Consider the following 20,139-nt stretch of genomic DNA (forward strand, 5'->3'; position numbering starts at 1 on the left):
GAGCATTGAGTGTATCATCTGATGGTTTTGGAAGCAGCATGTATCAATCTGACCTTGCCTTGCCTGTCTGGCCAGAATGTTCTTGCTGATGGTTCAGGCTTAGCTCCTGCTGCAGCTTCCTGTCAGTGAGGCGCTAATTACCTTCCTTATATCATAATTGTTAAAAAATATTGTTATAAATTCCTTTAGCCTTCCACCTACCCTGGGTGAAATGGACTCATAAGACCTGCAGTTAATGTCTATGGTTAGATAGTTTGACTGAAGAAACTTCATTGCCCCAGCTTTAAACAGGCAAGAAAATGGTTTGAGAATCATCAGTCAGGGTTAAGGTTGTATGAGGCAGCATCTGAGGCCGTTAATTGCAGTTCTGTGCACGCCTTTGAAACCCAGGAGGTGTAGAAGTAGTGCATGTTTCAGTGTGCATTGGACCTGCTCTGTAGCTGGGTTATGGCTCAGCTTTGAAAAGGAGCTCTAGCATGCTGTCCTTCAAGTTGATGTGGAGAACTGTAAGGAGCACAGCAGGAAAAATAAAAACCGCCAGGCTGTGTCCTTGCTAAGGAAAGCATTGTGGTTTAGGGTAAGGTTGGTGGCCACTGTTGGCTGCATGCAGACCCAATGCTTGGTTCCCTCACCAGCTCTGCACAAACGTTAGCACAGGTTCTTGTTCCAGGCCCCTGCAGAGAACTGGAGCCAGCTCTTCTGAGGCTGCTGCCTGCCTCCAGGTCCCTCACCAGAGGCTGTATCCCCTGTTCCACTCCCCGCGGGAGGGGAGGGTCCGTGGCTGCCTCAGGTCTGGAGGAACCCTGTGGTGTGTGGCGGCAGAGCTGTGGCAGCCTGGCTGTAGATAATGCTCGGGTCTGTCAGTGCAGCTGTCATTAGCACCCCGAGTGGCACGTGGGGCTCATAAAGCAAATGAGAGAATCCACTTGCGGGATGCAGCGAGCCACATGAAAGGAGCCATTTGCTGAGTCATCTGTACCAAGGCAGCGTGAGAGGGCAGCCTAACCCAGCCGCAGCTTCATTGAGTTCTTTTGCTAGCCCTAGAGGGCAGAGTTAAATTTATAGGGTGGGGTTAGTATGTGCTGTAAATGTTCCTCCTTCCAATGTGTTTTTCATTTGAAATATAAATATTAAAGTCCTACTGAAGTTTGAGTGCATTTGACATTCAAGAAAGGGATACCAGGCAGTTCTGTTTAAATCTTAATTTAGTTCAGTTTCTGGGCAATGGGTTAATCTTTACTCAGAAGCTATTTATCTGAAAACTTGCTCTGGTATAAATATGTTTCTTTCTAATTTAATGTTAGATCTTTATTCTCTCATTTTAAGAATTAAGCATGTTGAAATAGCATTTGTACCAGATGAATTTGACATTTTAAATTATCAGATCAAAATAAGCATGTTTAAAAGTTTCTACAGCAAGTTTGCAGAGAAGTAATTGCATTAAAAGCAATAAAGGAAACAAAGTATGTAATACATACACTGCTCCTAAGTTTCTCTTTTCCTTCATTTTTTTTTCTTTCTGTAACAACATTAATACTTAAATTGTCCCAATTAGGCTTTAAAATTTATGCTTTAGCTCATAAAATGTGACTCATCTGGCTTCCCTTGGTTTTGCTGCTTAATAACTGTCTCAAGACAGGTTTTGCTAAGCCAGTGTTAACAGATGAGCATATTATTTTAGCAACCAGAGCTTTGAAGTTGCAAAGTATTAATAAGGGAAATAAAAAAAATTGTAGACAGACGCAAAAGATGCAGTAGTTGGTGACTTTTGTCAGCCAAAGAATTTCTTTTGTCTCTGAGGCTGGAGCAAGGTTTTGGTTGTGTTGTTTTGGTTTTATTTTTCTTCCCTTTTTGATCCCTGTTGAGAGGATCTTTGTGTTAGAAATTTCAGATTTTCCAGTTTTTGTGTTTTATGCATGTCTGCGTTTGCTTATGCTGCTCTTTCTTCCCTTTGACTTCCACATTTTCTTTTTGTCTGGCAAATTTGAACTCGCTTGAGCTTGGGACAGCTGGGGCAAAATGAATCCCCACGAATAAAATTATAACAAGAAGAGCAAAGTCTGTGAATGATCCTTTGCTGTTTCCTGAGTCATTCCAGTGTCATTAATCAGCACTGGTGCTGTGGAGCCTTGTGGTGCATTATGTCGCCAGCACAGCAGCTTCTCCGTCCCTTTCCCCCACCCCCTGCGTGCCTACACAGTGGGGAAAACTAGAGAGGGAAGCCATCAATCTTCCCTGTCCTACCTGTCAGCAGTGATTCTCCTGTCGACTTCCTGCTCTCTCTGTCGTGCCCACCACCTGTGTTTAGAATTAGCTCTGATGCTGTGGATCTCACTTGGCTCTTCACCTGTTCTGCCCCGAGTAAATGGCTGTTCAAATAAAGCAGAGCAGCTAAATGCTGTGGCATGTGAATGGTAACCATCGCTGTTGCTTGGGGGGGTGATTTCTGTTGCAGCTGCTCTTGTAATACTGTCATAATTTTCTGTAATATTGTGGGCTTTGGGTCTAAAATCTCTTGCTTTTGCTTCAGCCCAGGGTGAGTTTGTGAGTCAGTCTTTTTATTATTTAGAAATTAAAATATTTATAAGATATATTATAGATGGAGGCATAAACCTATCTCTTATATGTTAGGCTGCTGGGATAAAGTCATTAACAAAGTCCAAAGAAACTAGTTAGTCCAAAGCTTTGTCCTTACCTTCAGTCACTCCAAGGATATAATTAGCAAAAGCCTCCTTTGAATTTGATTTTGAAGATGAGTCTGTCTCCCCCATGACTGGGTAGATTGAGAAGCTGACAGGCACCGCCTCTGTATTTCTAGGGCAGGATTAATGTGATCATTTAATGGTTTGTTGTTTTAAACAATAGGTCTTAACTGGACTCCAACCAGACACATTTTTATGTATGCTTTTATGTAATTTTAGAACATGCTTATGCCAAAATAAAAGGAGAAAACAATCCTGAGAATTGTTTGTTTACTGGCAGCTTTCTCCTACCTCCTTGAATGGGCGCTACGTTTCTGTTTTTAAAACCCAAAAGAGACTAAAGCATAGGCATAAGGTTACCCTATAATTGTAGCTTGTCTGCTGTCATTTTAAGCGTGTGATGGCAATATTTATGTGGAGTTGTAAAGAAGAGAGATTCTGAAAACCTGAGTTCTGTGAATGCTTTCACTTGATTTTTTTTCTGTAACTCTTTGTGAAGGGGGAACTATTTTATGACTCATTTTACTACATATTTGAGATGCAGTTTTTTCTTGACTGTACCAGGCAAATATGTGTATCCAACAGGTAAATAAATTCTTGTGTTCAGCAGTGACAGAATTCATGAAACTAAACATGAAATGTATAGCCAGGATACCAAGAATTGTCTGTAACATGGGATGCTTGGATCTGCATGGATCTTTTCCTTTATCAGCTTTGGTGTATCTTCCAGTTCTGGCACATCTATCTCATGAGAGGGAATGATTGTGGTTTTGACTCCTGAATTGAGTCCTTGACAGTTGTAGCTCACCTTCTATACAGAGAAAAGCTCTGCTTTGGTCCAAGAGAGCAGAATTGGATTTTTGGAAGCTGTCACCCTTCATGTTTTGCATTGAAAATGAATATGGTCATGCTATAGGATGGCAGGGCCAGACTTTATCCCTGCTCTGGGATAAGGATGTAATGCTTATTCCTGGTCATTTGAGAGCATTTGGATGTTGATATTTTTTCAGTATAAGGAGTGACAGTTGTTGATCTCATGACAAAAGGAAGGTTAGGTGAGAGAACACCTGAATCTTAATGGGTTTGGGGCCAAACTTCATTCAGTAATGCAGCTGAGAAATACACTGTGGTGTTTAGAACTGCCGTGCAGAGCTCTTTTAGAGAGAAAACAAAAATAGTAGGTGCTAAGTCATCTGTCAGATGCAGCACTTATAGCAGGCATGAGGATTAACGTGCAGCACTAGTGGTGTAGGTGCACACACCACACAGAGTTAAACATACGAACAGCAGGCTCAAACTGTGCTTACTACAGATGTCTGAATGAGTGAGTGCCTGTGGGCTGGAGCTGCATGTCTTGTGGCTTTCACTCTGCTCCATTGGGAAGTCTTCACTCCTTTTGTTTTTATCCTTTTCCAGCTCCAGTGCTTTGGAGCGCACAGCTCCCATCCCCTGACCTAACAGCTCCATTGAAGTGCATTCCAGCCCCATGATTTCATGGTACCAGGCAGAAGTCCCCTGCCACGCTGCTATGCTGCCCGCTGCTTCTCACGGAGTGAACAAACAGGGAACATAAACTCTCTCCAAAGGAGCAATGTTCTTTGTATATTTTTAGTGCAAGAAATCCAAGATTCATTTGAGGGTGTTTTGTGTGGGCTTTTTTTAATATAGACTTCTGCTAACACAATGGAATATTTCATGCCACCCTGTTTGCTGTAACTTCTTGTGCTTTATGTTGTTAAATGGAATCAAAGGAGTTAAAGATGAAAGACTCCTAGTCAACTGGTCCCTCAGCTGGGAGCCAGTATGGGTTTGTTCTTTGTAATGGATTTGCTAATGCTTTACTCAGGTTCAGCCTAGCTCAGTTTTCATTATTGGATTTACTTATTTCTGTGAATTCTCTACTTCAGGTTAAGTAATTGCTGAGCTTAGGCTGAATATAATACTGCTACTGTTTGTTTCTAATGTTTCACTTTCTATTTATTGCCCTTGTACTGAACAAACCTTTTGTAAGTATTTGTTTACCATTTGAACATACAAAGCACCATTAAAGATGTCATGCTTGCCTTCACAGGTATTCTCTTTAATGGATAGAGAACTTGATTCTTTCTTTATATGAAACTGTGTCCATTTGACATTGTACATTGTGTTTTATTTTCAACATGTAGTGTGTCACCAGATGCTAACTTATGTAGTATTGCAACAAACCTACCTTTCATTAGCTCATTGTTAGCCTTTGAATATTTTGAGTAAGTACAGTATTTGAACATACAGTTTATGCTGAGACACTGATGTCTTGTATTTTCTTTGGTGAAAGACATTCTCAGACTGCCTATTTAAATGCCACTATTGCATTTTTATGTATTGAGTGTATTATACTCACATTAAGGGACACAATTTTGCCAATACATCCAATATGTTCATAATAACATTATCTACAGACTGGACAGTGATCCAAGAGGTTGAAAAGGCAGATAATGAACCTGTTATGGGAAACATTGGAAGCAAGGACTGCAGCTGCAAGGGAACTGAGTCTGCCTAACTTGGGGACCAACAAAATTTCTAGACAGAACTGTTCTCCATAGGCTCAGGGTGTTGGCACTTCTTAGGTCAAGGTGTTAGCACATGAGCTGATCTGTGCTGACTGCACAGAAATTCCTGTGCCCTGGTAGAACGCACAGTTATCCCAGGGCGTGGAGCTTCTCCTGCACTGAAGTAGCACCAGCTTCAAGTCCCAGAGAAAAGAAGCAGTAACATCAGGAGACATGTCAGGTGATGCTGTCTTTTACTAGACTGAGGTTGGAAGATGTGCGAGTTTCTGCACTATGCTTTAACTTGGTCATCCTAAGATACTTATTTGATGCAGGTCCATAGTGGATTTCTGGCAAATGATAACATTTCTTAGCTTTTATAACCATGCAGGTAGAAAACATATTTTATATGAAGTGACTGGAGTCAAGACAATAACAGCTTAATTAGTAATAATAGTAATAATCTTAACATGGCATTCTCTATGCCTTCTTACAGTAAGAGCTGTATATCAAGAGCTGTTTGTAAGAGCTCTTTGGGGAAGCAAGGGGTGTAAAGCACAGGTAGAGGAAGAAAAGAATACAGGAGGGATGAAATTGTCTGATAAGAAAATGGAGAGTAGGGGTGTAAGAATTATGGTCTGTTAAACAGGCATATAAATGGGCACCAGAAAGCAGCTAGTTCTGTGGAGAGAAGTGCCACCTTAGTTTTTTAAGATTTTCTAAAGTTTCTGATGTTGACATTCTTGTAGTGAACTTTTTTACACATTTTCTGTAAATAACTCATTGTTTTGCATTCTTTTATGGAGGAGGAGAAAGTTGATAGACTGTTAGTTTGACTAGTGTCATTGGAGAGGTGGCACTGTCACCCTCCAATCTGTTGTCACTTTTAGAAAACTAAATGTTAGAGTTAGAAAATAAACTTCACTTTTTTTCTTCACCTTGAGAACAGCAGTGTGAGCTTGTGTTCTTTCATGTCCTATAGCGACAGAGAAGTAATTGTGAGAAAGAGCATCAAGATTTGAACTTAGTGAGTTGAGATACGGACATGAAAAAAGGTTATGTGTTTGTTGGACAAACAACCAACTGTTCTGGGACCCCAGTAGGGGTAGAACACCATGTTACTGGTCAACTATTTCCTCCCGGACTTCTTATTGTCTTAGTTAAGAAACGTAGGAAGCAAAAAGCAAATGTTATGCCTGTGAAGTACCTGTTGCATTGCCTAGCAGCTGCTCCAGGCCTGTAGTAATAGAAGTACAGCTCTGAAGTCTAGTTAATCCCAAGTTCTGATTAGACTTAATCTCATTTATACACATTAGAATGTTGAATGCCTCCTACTGCAAGAGAGCACCTGGCCCTTCTCAGTGTTAACAGGAAGCTGGCTGTAGTCCTGGGCCAGGTAGTAGCTTAGTGGGAGGTGAGTGGATTCTGTGAGGGGTGAGAAGTTCTCTGATGTAGGTTCCTACGAAAACAAGGAATCAAATGCCAAGTGAGAGATTGAGTATCATAACTCCATTTTTGTGTAATGAAGAAAAGAGACATATGGGTGGTTGAGGACTGGAACACAAGGACTGGAAGCTGGAATTGCTGTTGGAAGAAGTGGTGTTCTTTTCATTGCTTCAAGTGACTACCTTGAAGCTCCTGTGCTGTAGGTTCTCCAAAAACACTTAGAAACTGACTCAAGAATATACTAGAAGTCAAGAAGATATTTGGGATGGGGTGAAGGGGTTGCTGTCAAGACTGAAATGTGTAGGCATTTGTGTGAGCAGGAGAAATTAGCATGACAGCTAGCCCAAAGCTCCTCTTGATATGTCAGCACAAACACTTAAACATTGGGTAAGAAAATTGTTTTGATCTTAAAAACAAGCTTACTTTAGAAGAAAAGAGAATTTTCCAGCAAATTTAGAAAGAAATACTCTAGGCTTTTCTGTGCTATACATCATGCTTAAAAGTAAAAAAGTCCCATTCCACTTGGAAACACTTTCTCATTCATTTTTCTCAAGTCTGAGTCAAAATGAATTAAATCAATTTGAAGTCCTTTTTTTAATAGTTAAAAGTAATGGTACTTGACCTTGACTTTTACTGCCATTTTGTGTGGTTTAATAGTTGTATGACTTTTTTTGTCCCACACATTTGTAAGAGATTCACAGAAAAGAAAACAGATTACATCAGTAAATAAATTCTTCCTGCTAAGTTATAGATGTTGCTCATAAAATTTAGCAGGAAAAAACTGTGCACACACAACTGAGTCTGAGGACTTGTATTGTATGTGCTGTGATGGGAGGGACCCTCATTTATAAATGAGCGGTCTTGCATGCTCTTGCAACTTGGCATGTAACAAGCATTTTCACATAAAACATTGCTGAGCTACTTCTGAATATGGTGGAATTCTTTGGGAAGGTCAGGGAGGTAATTGATCATATGCTGACAGCTCAGGGCTCTGAGAAAATGGTCAGATGGAGGGCTGGGATGCAGGAAAACAAACTTTCTAAGATGGTAACTGTCACTTAGCCAAGCTATACATGTTTCAAGCCTTTTAATCTTTGCTCACAACCTCAGCTTCTTAGTCTTTTTTTGGTTTTGCTGTTTCTCTGTGAACTCTTTTCCGATGTTGGTCCTGATGCATGGACAGTATTCCAGGTGCGATCTTGAGCTATAGCTGTATTTCTTTGTAGAGCTCTTCTAGAAATTCTATTGCTGCCAAAATGGGGAGTTTCAGAACTTTGATGATCTCTTTCATTATTCTTTGACCTTTGGGTCAAGAAGCAGGTTTCTTTCAGGAACTGCTCAAAATGTTCTTTGCAGCTAGAAAAAACTTCAGTGTTCATGGGAGTTAAGATGGCAATCTACTGTAACATTGCATGAGTTTACAACAAAAATGTTTGAATTTCTCTGCTCTGTGACCCTAAGTTTCTATATAAGAGTGGATATAGAAACTGAAGTGTGGATAGAGAAACTAAAGAGAAACATACAGCTTTGGTGCGAAAGAAATTAAAGAATCTACCACTTGCTTTCTGAGACCAGCTTTTCACCAATCTTATTTACAGCTGGTTTGTTTTTTTTTTTGCATATGCAGTCTGACAGATTAAAATTATGGTAGTTGTTAATCTCTCTGCTGTAAGATAGAGTATTTAACTGACTTACTGCCATTATTGGTGTTGAGGTCATTTATACATTAATACACTGACAGGTGGGGAGAAGAGACAGGCATAAATGAGGCTTTTTAAATTACTTTATAAAATAATCTCTCAAAAAAAAGTGTGTGTTAATCTTGTCAATGCTTTGTCACAGAACATGGTCATGGATCGGATTTTCTCTGGTATCCAGCCAACTGGGACCCCTCATCTGGGTAACTACCTTGGAGCCATTCAGAACTGGGTGAATCTGCAGGAAGAGTGCAGCTCAGTGCTCTATAGCATTATGGACATGCACTCTTTCACCATGCCCAAGGAACCAGCTGTCCTGCGCCAGAACATCCTGGACACCACTGCTGCCATCCTTGCCTGTGGAATTGACCCCAAGAAGTGTCTCCTATTCCGGCAGTCGCTGGTGAGTGCTCCTGTTGTGTTGGATTTGTTTCTGATTAAGTGGCTTTCCACAGATCTTAATGAGTGAGTGTAGCATTGCTGAACTCCTTTATCGTGTTTGTGTTGGTGGTCCTAGAAAATGTTAGCAGTGTTGGATTTTAAACTTACCCCTTGCTGCAGTTTTGAAATTTTGAATGCTGCAGCCATGACTGAGAAGCCCATTTAGGGATAAGTACACTGTAAATTTCTGAAGCAGAGCTAGGAGTTTGTACAGGTTATGAGTAATATACTTCAAAGACCTCTTAGAAGACCACTAATTTGTCTCTGCATCACTTTAGTCACGAAACATTAACTCATAAATGCATAAACATGGCCTGTGGAACCATAAAGGTAAGGAAAACATGTTTCTATGCTTTTGTATCAGCTCTTGCCGCTTATTCTGCCAGCTGCACAGTAATCACAAAGTAACAGGTGATTAACATGGTAAGTTTTGTATCAGTTCCACTGTGATCGTCAGGAGGTTACATCTCTGGGGCTTATTTTCCCTTCTTTGCTATAACCTCCTTTTCATGCAGACACTTTTCCCTCTGATCTGGTAATTCTTATGTAAACCATGTGCTTCTCTTGACTACCCCAAGGGGTACTGGGCTTACCTTCCCACTTGGCCTACAGTTAGCATATGTTATATTTTCCTGGAACTCAACTTAGTTTCTTGCTTAATGAACTTTCTGTTACTGACTCTAAACTGACAAACTTCTATAATTTCTACAGACACAGATGTATCATAGCTTCTGCTCTTGCGAAGACACCCACAAGTGGGTGTCCACCTTGCAGCAGAACTGCAAAGGTGATGTGCACACAGGATCTGAATTTTATCAGTGCAAGCTGAAATGGTATTGTATTCTCCCTTTCAACATGATTCTTTACAGGCAGAATTTCCTGGAGTTGTTAAACTGCAAATGGCAATCATGGCTCTATATCCCTGATGAATAATGAATTGATGAAGACAGATATACTTCCTGCTTCACTTGTCCTCTGTATTAAAAAACCAGTCTAAATAGATGAGCTCAGAATTCTACTGGAAATATGTTTAAATAAATTCACCCCATTTTTTTCATATTTGTTTATCATTTTAAATATGTTACCAGCTTGGGTAACATATTTACTTTTTTTTTTTGTTTTCATTTTCCTGTACTCTGACTTGTCAGCTTAGAATGATGAAGTCATTAGTGGAATAATCGCAAGGTGAGTTCCAAGCCAATGATGCAGTAAAAACCAGTCTAGAGAGGTTTTTTTCTTGTTTTCAAGCAACTTAACAATTCAATTAGTTACAACACAGGATCAGTGACTAGATACACAGAGAGGACTCTTCAGCATGAAGGATAAATGCTTTGCAGGTTATGGTTAGAGAGGAATAAAGTGAAGGTTTATAAAACTGCTATTGATATGGAGAAATGGTTTTGTCCACTGAAGAATGTGAACTGACAAACATCGAAACAAGTTAAAACCTGGAAGATTTAACACAAGCATAACAATGCATTTCACAAAATCCACAACTGGGCTACAAAACCCCATGACACAGAATACAGTGCATGCTGAAATTTATATGAATTCAAAAAGGGACTCGACAAATTAATCTGAAAAATTGCTTTGGGACTGTTGCATATCTGAGCAGTCACCTCTACAGGAAGTGGTGAAACCACAGATGGGAGGGTATCCATGCTTTTCTGTGCTTACATTCATTTTTTTTTTGTTGGTTGCTGTCAGAGGTGGATATTTGATCTGGTCCAGTGTTGCTTTTCTTATATTCCTACTGGTCTAAAAGCTAAACTTGTGCTGTTCAAGGTCTTGCTAAAACACTCAGGCTTCCCTTGAAGGCAGCAGATTATCTGTGAGGATCTTACATTGCACTCCACCACAGAAAGTATGTTGTATCTTTCAAAATATAATAATGCAGAGATTGAATCTTTGAACCCCCAAAGAGAAAGTGTCAGACTCAGGAAATGATGAATCTTTGTGCAGTGCTTCTACAGTACCAATACAGTCAAAAACCAATGAAAACCTAAGATAGCTAAACTTGAACATATTCAGCTTTATCAAACAAAAGTTTTCACCAAATATGATTCTGATTTTCCTTATGGTGGTTAGGCTGGCCTCAGTTAAATAGACTTTAATTTGCCTTTTTACCTTCATTTTTCTGTGTCCTTATCTGTCCAGATCTAATGGTCATTGTTCTTATTAAATCTAAACCTTGTATTGAATGTTATTCTTACTTACCACACAAGTATCCATACAACTTTAAGAAGTGACTGATTCTAGCATATTTTTGAAAGCTCATTGTCATGCTGCAATCAGAAGAACTATTACAGTTGTTTGTGAATATAGACTGTTTCAGGACTGATTCAGGCTGAAGTCAGCTTCCCCAAACCAAGTCTGTGCAAGCTGTATGAAGTGGTCAGGTATACCCGGAGATGCACTGTGATCTGTTACATTTACAGGCAGCACCAGATGTTTCTCTGGAAGCAATTAAAAGGAGTATCTGCATGTAGCTCTTGATGTGAGGAAAGGAGACAGGAACCTTGCTAATGTGATTATTGTTTTAGCATGATAATGAAATAGTACGTTATGGAATGTCATAATATCGAGATGATTGTTCCTGAAAATGAAGGTGTAAGATGGATTACAGCTATTGCTAATCAAGAAAGTTTATTGCTGGATTTTGATTGGAAATTTCTCGGATTTCAAGAAAAAAAGGAGCTGACCTCCTTTTCAGCCACTGTAGCAGTCTCCAGGGGTGGTCTAAAAGAGTCCCACTTTTGTTTACAAACATTTGGCTGAGGTGTAAAGTGACCAAAACTGATTGTATACTGAAATAGGTGTGTACTTCCAGAGATAGCAGGAAAGCAGTGAAAATCCAGCCACAAATAGAAAACTGGATTAGGTATTTAATTATGGACAGAGCAGGTTTTTTCCATAGCAGATCAAACTGCTGAATGAGAATTCTCAGTAGCTTAGCATGCTGTAATTATTGTTGTATTTTGAGTTCTATCTAGAAAATTACCAAATCTGTAGATCACAGGAATGTTTCTTTAATTATTCCCGAATCACATTTCTGTTCATTTTTTTAAACAAACATCATGCAAAAAATTGTATTGTTTATGAACTTCTAGTTTTAATCACCAAAACCCACCACAACTAATGACTTTTTCTGTACCCTGATTCTGTAGCATTAAAGTAGAATGAAATTCTTGCACTACAGAAGTGTGCTAGTAGTGGTACACCCCACTAAGGGAATTGCTCATGCATTCATTCATGTAAATGCTGTTATGTCCTCTCACTTTCTCTGGATTACACTGGGCAAGAGTGGTTTAGAATTGCTGAGAAGGGCTTGGTTTTTATTGTTCTTTACTTGTTTGTTTGGCTTACTCTTTCTGTATTTTGCTGTTTGTGTTGCTTCTCTGGAATATGTTGGCCATGTGTGAAAAAATATAATGCTACTTGGTTTCTCAAAAGGCCTGTGCCTTTTGGTAAGGGTTTCATTTATTTTACTTACTTAGGCTCTTTTTCAAATCTCTAATCCAGTGATATCTGAAATACCTGCCTCCAGAGTTTTCACATACTTTATCATCCTTTTCAATACAAGCAAGTGGCAAAAGGCTGAACAATACGGATCACAGACTGACTGCTGGGAGAAAGTCTGATGAGAACAGATACCTCTCATGGTTATACTAGGTCCAAAAGATCCTGTTATGATAAGGATACAGGTGAGGCACATTTGGAATCCCAGAACAGATTTCAGTGATGTCCTCACCTTTCAACTAAAATTAAATAAAAGTGACAGAAATTTTGCATAGGCAAGTTTTTTATTGTATTTTTAGAGAGCATATGGCCTATGTTTTTTTGTATTGGATTTACAGCTAAATTACCTATAAATGGAAAGTGCTAGTTGGATGAAAATTAGTTTTGTATGCTTCAGAATTTACCATTTATAGATTATATTGTTTTAAAGCATGTACAAACAGTAAGTTAATGGCTGGCTGTATATTTGGTCTTAATACGTTGCAGTTCAACAAATATCTCCCACACTTCCATTACCATATAAAAACTTGAACTCCAGCCTGGGGAAGTAGTGGCTACAAAGAACAAGTGATGATAACTTGAAAATATTTAGAAGCAAGAAGGATGCAATGAATAATTAGTGTAGTGTTTGGAACCACATTGTCTGTGAAGGGTTATAAACAAGCACATTTAATTAGAATATCTAGAAAAACAATTGTGGTGTATGTTGGACAGTAAAATGGCCTCCCAATGAGAGAAGCTCTTTCATTACAGCTTGTTTAATTATATTTTCTCAAGTAGAAAGTTATAGAAAAGTGACAATTTTAGTAAGAATAAAAAATAAAAATAATTGCATTTTTCAAAATAGTGCATTTTTATTTGGAGTACAGCTGCAAGATGTATGAAACCCTCTTAGAGAAAATAATGTCAAGATATGCTTTAAGTGGCTGCCTTTGCCTAGGGGGCATAAAAAAGAAGTTATGGAATAATGACTTATACAACATATCATGAGAGATATTAGAAGAAACAGAAAATATATTCCTTAAATTGTACTATAACTGATAAAAGCTGTAACAGTCATCTTTCATAAAACTTAGATCTTTTATTAAAACCAAAAAGGACTGTGGGGGGGTAAATAAGGAAGACAGTATGCAATCTGCACACATGGTAAACTTATATGATATAACCCATTTTCTCTGATTCATGGTGGGTACACTACACATTTCAGTTCTTACCCATAACCATCTTGTATCTCATCTGCTTCACAGTCAAAACAATATTGGAAACTTATTTTGCTTTTATGTGGTCTCGGGCTGTTCTTCCTGTCCACCTATCTATTGTAGCAGACACATGCTAAATGTCCCAAGGGAAACTAAAATTCCATCAGAGTTAATTCAGCAGGCAGTGCTTGATACGCTGCATGAGCACTTCTCTGAGGAGTCCTGTGAGTTTCTGGACAACATAATGTTCCGTTTCTGGGCGGAAAATTGCAGTTTTCATCCTTCTGGGTAGGCTGATTTATTTTCTGGGTATAATCAGCTGCAGTATTCTTGCAGTGTGCAAGCAAATTGAGGCAGTAACTCTGGGAGGTGGGAATTTGCAAATTTGTCTTAGCCTTAACTCCAAAAGCCAAAATACAATGATATAAATGTGTGCACTGTTTCACTGCTGTTATTTTCCAGAAGTATCCATCTGCTTTGTTTTGTGGGCAGAGTTTGAATGGATTCACGCTACCCCTTGTCCAATTTTCAGAGGGGCTGAAAAGCTTCTATTGCATCATAGCTTATAAATTCATTAAAGTACATTAATTTAGCATGGTCCATTGAAAACTTCCTGTCATAAGAGGAAGTATGTGACTGTTTAATTTAGAAAATTATTCTGCTTCTCTCATTCCTCTGTTTTCTCTCCCATGGACTGGACTAGACATAACTAGAGCTCAGTGGGAATGAAAGTCATGGTTCACTGGGATTTCTCTTTTTTTTTTTTTTTTCTTTTCTACCTTAATTTACCTTCTTCATCTCATACTATTATGTAGCTGTTATATTTTCCTCTCTTCACCAGTCTTCTGGACACACTAGACTGATTTTTCAAACAGTATTGTGGGTTATAGTAGGAGAACGTTTCTGAAAATAAGTTAATTTCATAATAAATAAAGGAGAGGGAAGGGTGCTTTGGCCAAATTGCTGTGGTCTGTTGGGGTTTATAACCAGTAAAGCTTGATTCCAGTAGGAATATTCTTGGTCAGGTTCTTCAAAAAGGAAAGGCAGATCTTATTTCTGTATATTTTAACCAAATATAAAGAAGGATATGTGACTAAATTGTTCCAAGGTAAAGGTGAAAGCTGTAGATACTAACACATTTACTGACAATAACTAGATAACCACCCCCCAATTCAATATGTTGCTTAACATGTTCTTTAAATCTGATATTGCCTTTGTAACCATAAACTTATTCTACCCAGTCAATTATTTCTTTGAACAGGAATTTGGGATACTGTGTCAAATTTTCTGTCATGAGAGTACCTGCACTGTGTACATTTGATTCAAGAGTAGTCTATTTTTTTGTCTTGTTTATGGTCTTTTTTGTTCTTTAGCTGTGTATATAGAGACACATTGCCAAGTATCTTGAACGTATTGCCTGCAACCTTACACATTAATAAAACCTTATCTCTTATTCAAGAAAAATGTAAGCATCCTTTGCTTTTGAAAAGGACCTCTTGAATTTTGCAGAAGCTCTTACTGGTACTTACTGGTGCTAGAAGAGACGAAAGTCCTAAGAAAAGGTTTAATTTATTAAATGTAGGACTCTTTCCCTTCTCTGTTTCAATTTCTTTTAGGACACAGCTATCCAAATTACCTCCTGAGACTTTGCTTGTACTCTATCAAAATTAAATCTTTTAAATTTACTACCCCTTTCAAATGTAGCCCTTAATGAGGTTACTCTGCTGAGGAAAGCTGTTTCCACATGATAGATATGCAGCAAATTGGCAGTGCCTTACAGAGAAGGGCTATAGGTTGCAACTTGAGGAAGTCCATCTTGAAAATAAAACACTGCATCTCTTTTTGCAGAAAGCCACTTCAGCTGCCAACACACAACTTTGTATTATAACCTCAGAAAGCTGAGGCGCAATGTCACTGATTTGCCTGCTTTCAAATCTCCTTCCACTATTCATGCCTCTCCCACTGTTCTTGAATCTCACAGCTTGCTGTCTTCCTCAGCTGTATGTTTCATCATAAAAAGTCATGTAGAATTATTTGGACTAAAAGCAGCTACTGTTTTCCATGTATGTATCATTGGCTGTGGCAAGGGAATATCAACAATAATTTGGTAAGGAATAGCTAGGATCAAGGACAAAAAAATAGATTTACAGGAAGAAAGCCTGAGATTGTACTCCAGCATATAAAGCTCCAGAGATTCAAGTATGAATTGTGACCCGAGTTTAATAACTTCAAATGGCTGTACAAGTAAATAATGAAGAAGCTATTTGTCTTTAAAAAGGGAGGAGCAGGGTGCTCAGGTGAAGAAATAGAAGTGTTTGTGCCTTTTAGATAACTGCTCGTTATCATTTGGAAATGGTCACCTCTGTTAAATATGTGCGCTTTAAAAAAATTAAAGGAATCTGGGTAGGCAGCCTTGGCCTTGTCAGGCCACAGGGAAGGAATGTAAGTAGTTTACTCTAGAAATAACTCTTTGATTACTGATTAGTAAGCCAGGTTGTGGGGGATGCTTAATGCAATGGAGATTGAAGGAGGAAATGTGTCCCTGGTAATAGCATAGAGGTGGCCATCTCAACCCTTTGAGAAATGTTGATGGTTTTTACAGACTTGTGTGAGATTAGAAAACAAAAATTGTTAAAATAGGCAAGAGCACAGAGCAGGAACAGAGAGAGAAACTTGCTATATTTACTGAGAAGAGCAAAGGGTAGGATTTGGGCTGTCTGAAAAGGGGGGATTGCTATATGGATATGGGTAAGAAGTTTTGGAAAATTTTAAATGGGAAATAGTTGACTTTATAAAGGGAAACAATAAATAGAACACTTAAAAACTGTTGTTCCTGGAAATATTTTCAGCAAGGCTGCAAGAAATATTTCCCAAGAAAATAATGTTTATACTGAAAACAGACTATTATATTTTTTTCAGGACATAAAAGTAGCTGAAGTTGACCTGAAGGATTTAATTGATTAGATAGCTGATTTTCAGAATTACCAGTGATTGTGACATTCTTAGAGTTTGGTTCGACATACAGTTCAGCGACTGTCACTGGTTGTGAGTTTTGTTAATTGGAGATGTAATTCTGGTTTTCTACCATTTGTATTACTTCTCTACTGATGTACTTGGAAGAGAGGACACACTGAGAAAATTATGTCTTCATTGGAAAAGAGTTATGGTTATTATTATCTGTTCTCTTTTGAAAAATTGGGTGATCCTGAAGTACATTGTAGCTCTGGACAGTAGTTTTAAAATACAGTTTGTATTTTAAAATCTGACAGTTGTTGTCAGATTTTAAAATACAAAAGAAATTGAGTTCTTTGTTGATTAAAGTGTAGACAGAATAGGCTGAATTAATTGGAGCTTTTTATACTTCTATTTCTTGAAATCCTAGTCCAATTTGTGGGTAACCTCCTTTAAAAAATAAATTATAAAAGCAAGCAGAACACCTCTCTAACAGTCATACTCTTTTTAATGAAAGTTGTGTGAAAAGCAATGCTTCTCTGACAACGGTTTTCCTTGTGATGGCATAATAAACACTACCTAATACAATAGGAGTCGACTGAAAATCGTTTTGTAGATTTTTGCAAATATGTGATCTCTCTTCTCTGTTTCCTTTCATATCACTGTTGAAAGCCACATAGGCTGTAATGCTCCCTTTTTTTTTATTTGAATGGCGCAGTCAGCAGTCATGTTCCTCAGGGATTCTTGCTGGGAGCAGTTCTAGTGAACATTTTCTTTCATGACCTGAAGAAAGTAGTGAACAGAAGTTCACTGGCAATACTAAGTCCTTATGTGTAGCCAAATGCTATGCCAAGGAAAGGAATTTCAAAAGAACTCATAAAACAGAGTGGACAGGCAAATAAGGAGTAGAAGAGCTTTAAATATTTTAAAACATCTGGGTAAAAGTATTCTAAACCTTCTTCACACAATGCAGGAAAGAAAGTCCTGGAGTCATCATTGGCAGTTCTCTGAAATCATGGGCTCAGCACAAGCAATTTTTTAAAAAGTTAATGATATGTCATCATCACCACATCACCAGAAAGGGTATTGTGAATAAGACAGAGATGACGTTTTGTCACCATGCAAAACCTTAGTGTGCCCATTTTTTGAATACTGGGTGAAGTTTTAGAGTCTCTAGGATGAACTAATGACTTAGATATGATACAAAGGAGAGGAGTTCGTGCAGCAGGGGATAGAGTAGCTGCCTTAAGAAGGAAATATTCAGAAGTCAGTGTTGAAGAGGAGAAGGCTGAGGCGTATATGCAATCACCGTTTACAAAATCAGAAAAACACTGAATAAGCTGGATATGGAATTGTTCACCAAATTGTGAAATATAAGAAACAGGTGGTATTCAAAGACAGTAAACAAACATGGATACATTAGTGGCTAAATTATTTCTTTACACATCAGGTTTAAGCCTCTGGAGCTTGCTGCTCCATGAGGTTGTGAAATGGGCAATATCAGCTGGTTCAGAAATGGATTAGACACATTCCTTGGGGAATCTGGATACATTACCAGGACTGGGCCAGGGATGATACCTTCTGATATTGCCTAGAGCAACAATTATGGATGCTGGAGAAGTGTGAGGGGAAGATACTGTAGGAAGCAGTAGGCTCCTGTGTTTGCCCCAAGTGCTAGTCCTGGAAATAGAGCATGAGGCTGCATTGCCTTTGTTGTGATCCAGTACAGAGTTATTTCTTACATTCTTGTGTTTTGGTTGTTTAATGAAGACATTTGCCTGCAGTTTTAAATGGACCTGCATCAGGTCCATCAGCAGAAGCTTATGGAGTTTGTGTGGGAGAATGGCTTCTCCTGATTGTGATCCACGGGTATTACTCAGTGAAAGGAAAAGTAGACTGAGACATTATTTTACTGGTGTCATATACATCATCATATACGTCTTCCAGTTTCTTTGTATCAGATTTGTGAAATCAATGTGATGAAATACTAAAATAGCTAAATGAGTAACATTTGAGCAGATGCACCATGACCAGCCAAAGGCAGCAATTACCTGCCCCTCTTGCCAAGTAAAACACAGTAGCTTAAACTGTGATTTAGTCTGACAAATGATTTATGGTTTAAGCCTAGAACCTCCTGATTCACACACCAATATACAGCAATTTGGATGATGAATGCGGACTCATTAGCCTTCAGTACTGAATCTTATTCCAGCTGAAATTTCTGCCCTTTGGTATACTTCTATGTATTTTGTCACCATTTTATCAGGCTTTTTCTTCAGCATATTCAGCACTTTAGTAATATTTAGGAAAGGACTGTGTGTTTGAAGATGGGAAGTGAGTATAACTTGGTAGGACCAAGAACTGTGTATTCAACCCAACAAATGCTGTTTAGATCACTTGGTGTTTTGGTTACTGATGTAATGTCAAATCCACTGATCCAGTGAAACACACGTGCAGTCTTGGCTGCGAAAGCAACATCTGACAGGGCTGAATCAATGACTGCCTAGCTTTTAAAGAGGGTTCTTGTCAACACAAGTGCAACAGAGCACCATCTCCTCTCCGTCCGTGACTAGAAGAAAGAAATGAGAAACCACTTTCAACCAGATGGTGATTCCTTCTAGATGAAATAGGAGTCTTGTGCTTAGTATTTTCCGTGAAGTTCATTTTACTCCAGTATTTTGTTGCACTTTGTCTTGTGCACAGAAGATTGCAGGTCAAATGAGCATGAGGGAATTAATAAAAACCCTGAATCTGTGGGAAAGGCAGAAAGAAGGGAAAGAATCAACCTGAAATATTAAACCACTAAGCTGTAGTCTGGAGGTTGGATACTTTTACACATTGGTCACCAAAGTAGTCCAATGACTACTAGCTAGGAAATTACTGTATTTAAAATGTGACAACAAAGGAATTGCAATTAATAATCCTAGTAGTTCTGACTTGTTAAGAAACACTTTTTACTGCCTTCTGTCTGGGTTGTTATATCATATTGCAGGCATGAAGCTTTGAACCTCTTTGAGACAGCATGCTCTTAAAGATTCAAACCTGCCAATGTTGCAAAGAGTGAATCAAGCATTCAAGCAAAGGAGTTTACATGTGTGCTCAACTCTGCTGTTGCTAAAGAATTTTCTTGTTTAGAATATGAGTGGATAGGATCAAAAACCTTGCTATACTATTTTAATATAGGGCATTCAATCCTGGCAGTGTCCAAAACTTTCCATTAGCTTGTCGCTTGACCTTACTGAAAAAGTAATATACAGAAATAAATGGTTTTCTCGTCTTTGATGCAATTTATTCTTACTGACTTTGAGAAAATATGCATATAAAGGAGGAAGATTTAAATAGATTCTAACTTCATACTTTCAGGTTCCTGAGCATGCAGAACTTGCCTGGATTCTTGGGTGCTTAACTAATGTGCCACGTCTGCTACGTTTGCCCCAGTGGAAGGTATGGACGGTTTGGTAAATTTAAAAGAAATTCGTGGGAATTGAGTAGAAATGTTATCCTGGAAATACTTGTCATCTATGAAGTACCAACTTTACCTTGGTTGTTCTTGCTTTAGGTTTAAGTAATTCTGTAGTCCTGTGGTGGAAGGGGTAAAACATACCTCTCCAGGTCTGTTCCTCTTAGTGAACATTTTCCTGCTGGAAGCTGCAGA

General features: G+C 38.5%; 1 protein-coding gene across 2 annotated transcripts in view; it reads left to right on the forward strand.

The window, feature by feature from the left end:
- WARS2 (tryptophanyl tRNA synthetase 2, mitochondrial) overlaps window positions 1–20,139 on the forward strand; it is a 42,483-nt gene that overhangs the window by 12,062 nt on the left and 10,282 nt on the right. For both annotated transcript variants that reach the window (XM_030959918.1, XM_030959927.1), the window contains exons 2-3: window positions 8,519–8,776; window positions 19,848–19,928. In XM_030959918.1, coding sequence (XP_030815778.1) covers window positions 8,519–8,776; window positions 19,848–19,928 — 339 coding nt within the window. The remainder of the gene's footprint in view (window positions 1–8,518; window positions 8,777–19,847; window positions 19,929–20,139) is intronic.

The sequence above is a fragment of the Camarhynchus parvulus genome, chromosome 1 (genome assembly GCF_901933205.1).
Source record: "Camarhynchus parvulus chromosome 1, STF_HiC, whole genome shotgun sequence".
Taxonomy (NCBI): domain Eukaryota; kingdom Metazoa; phylum Chordata; class Aves; order Passeriformes; family Thraupidae; genus Camarhynchus; species Camarhynchus parvulus.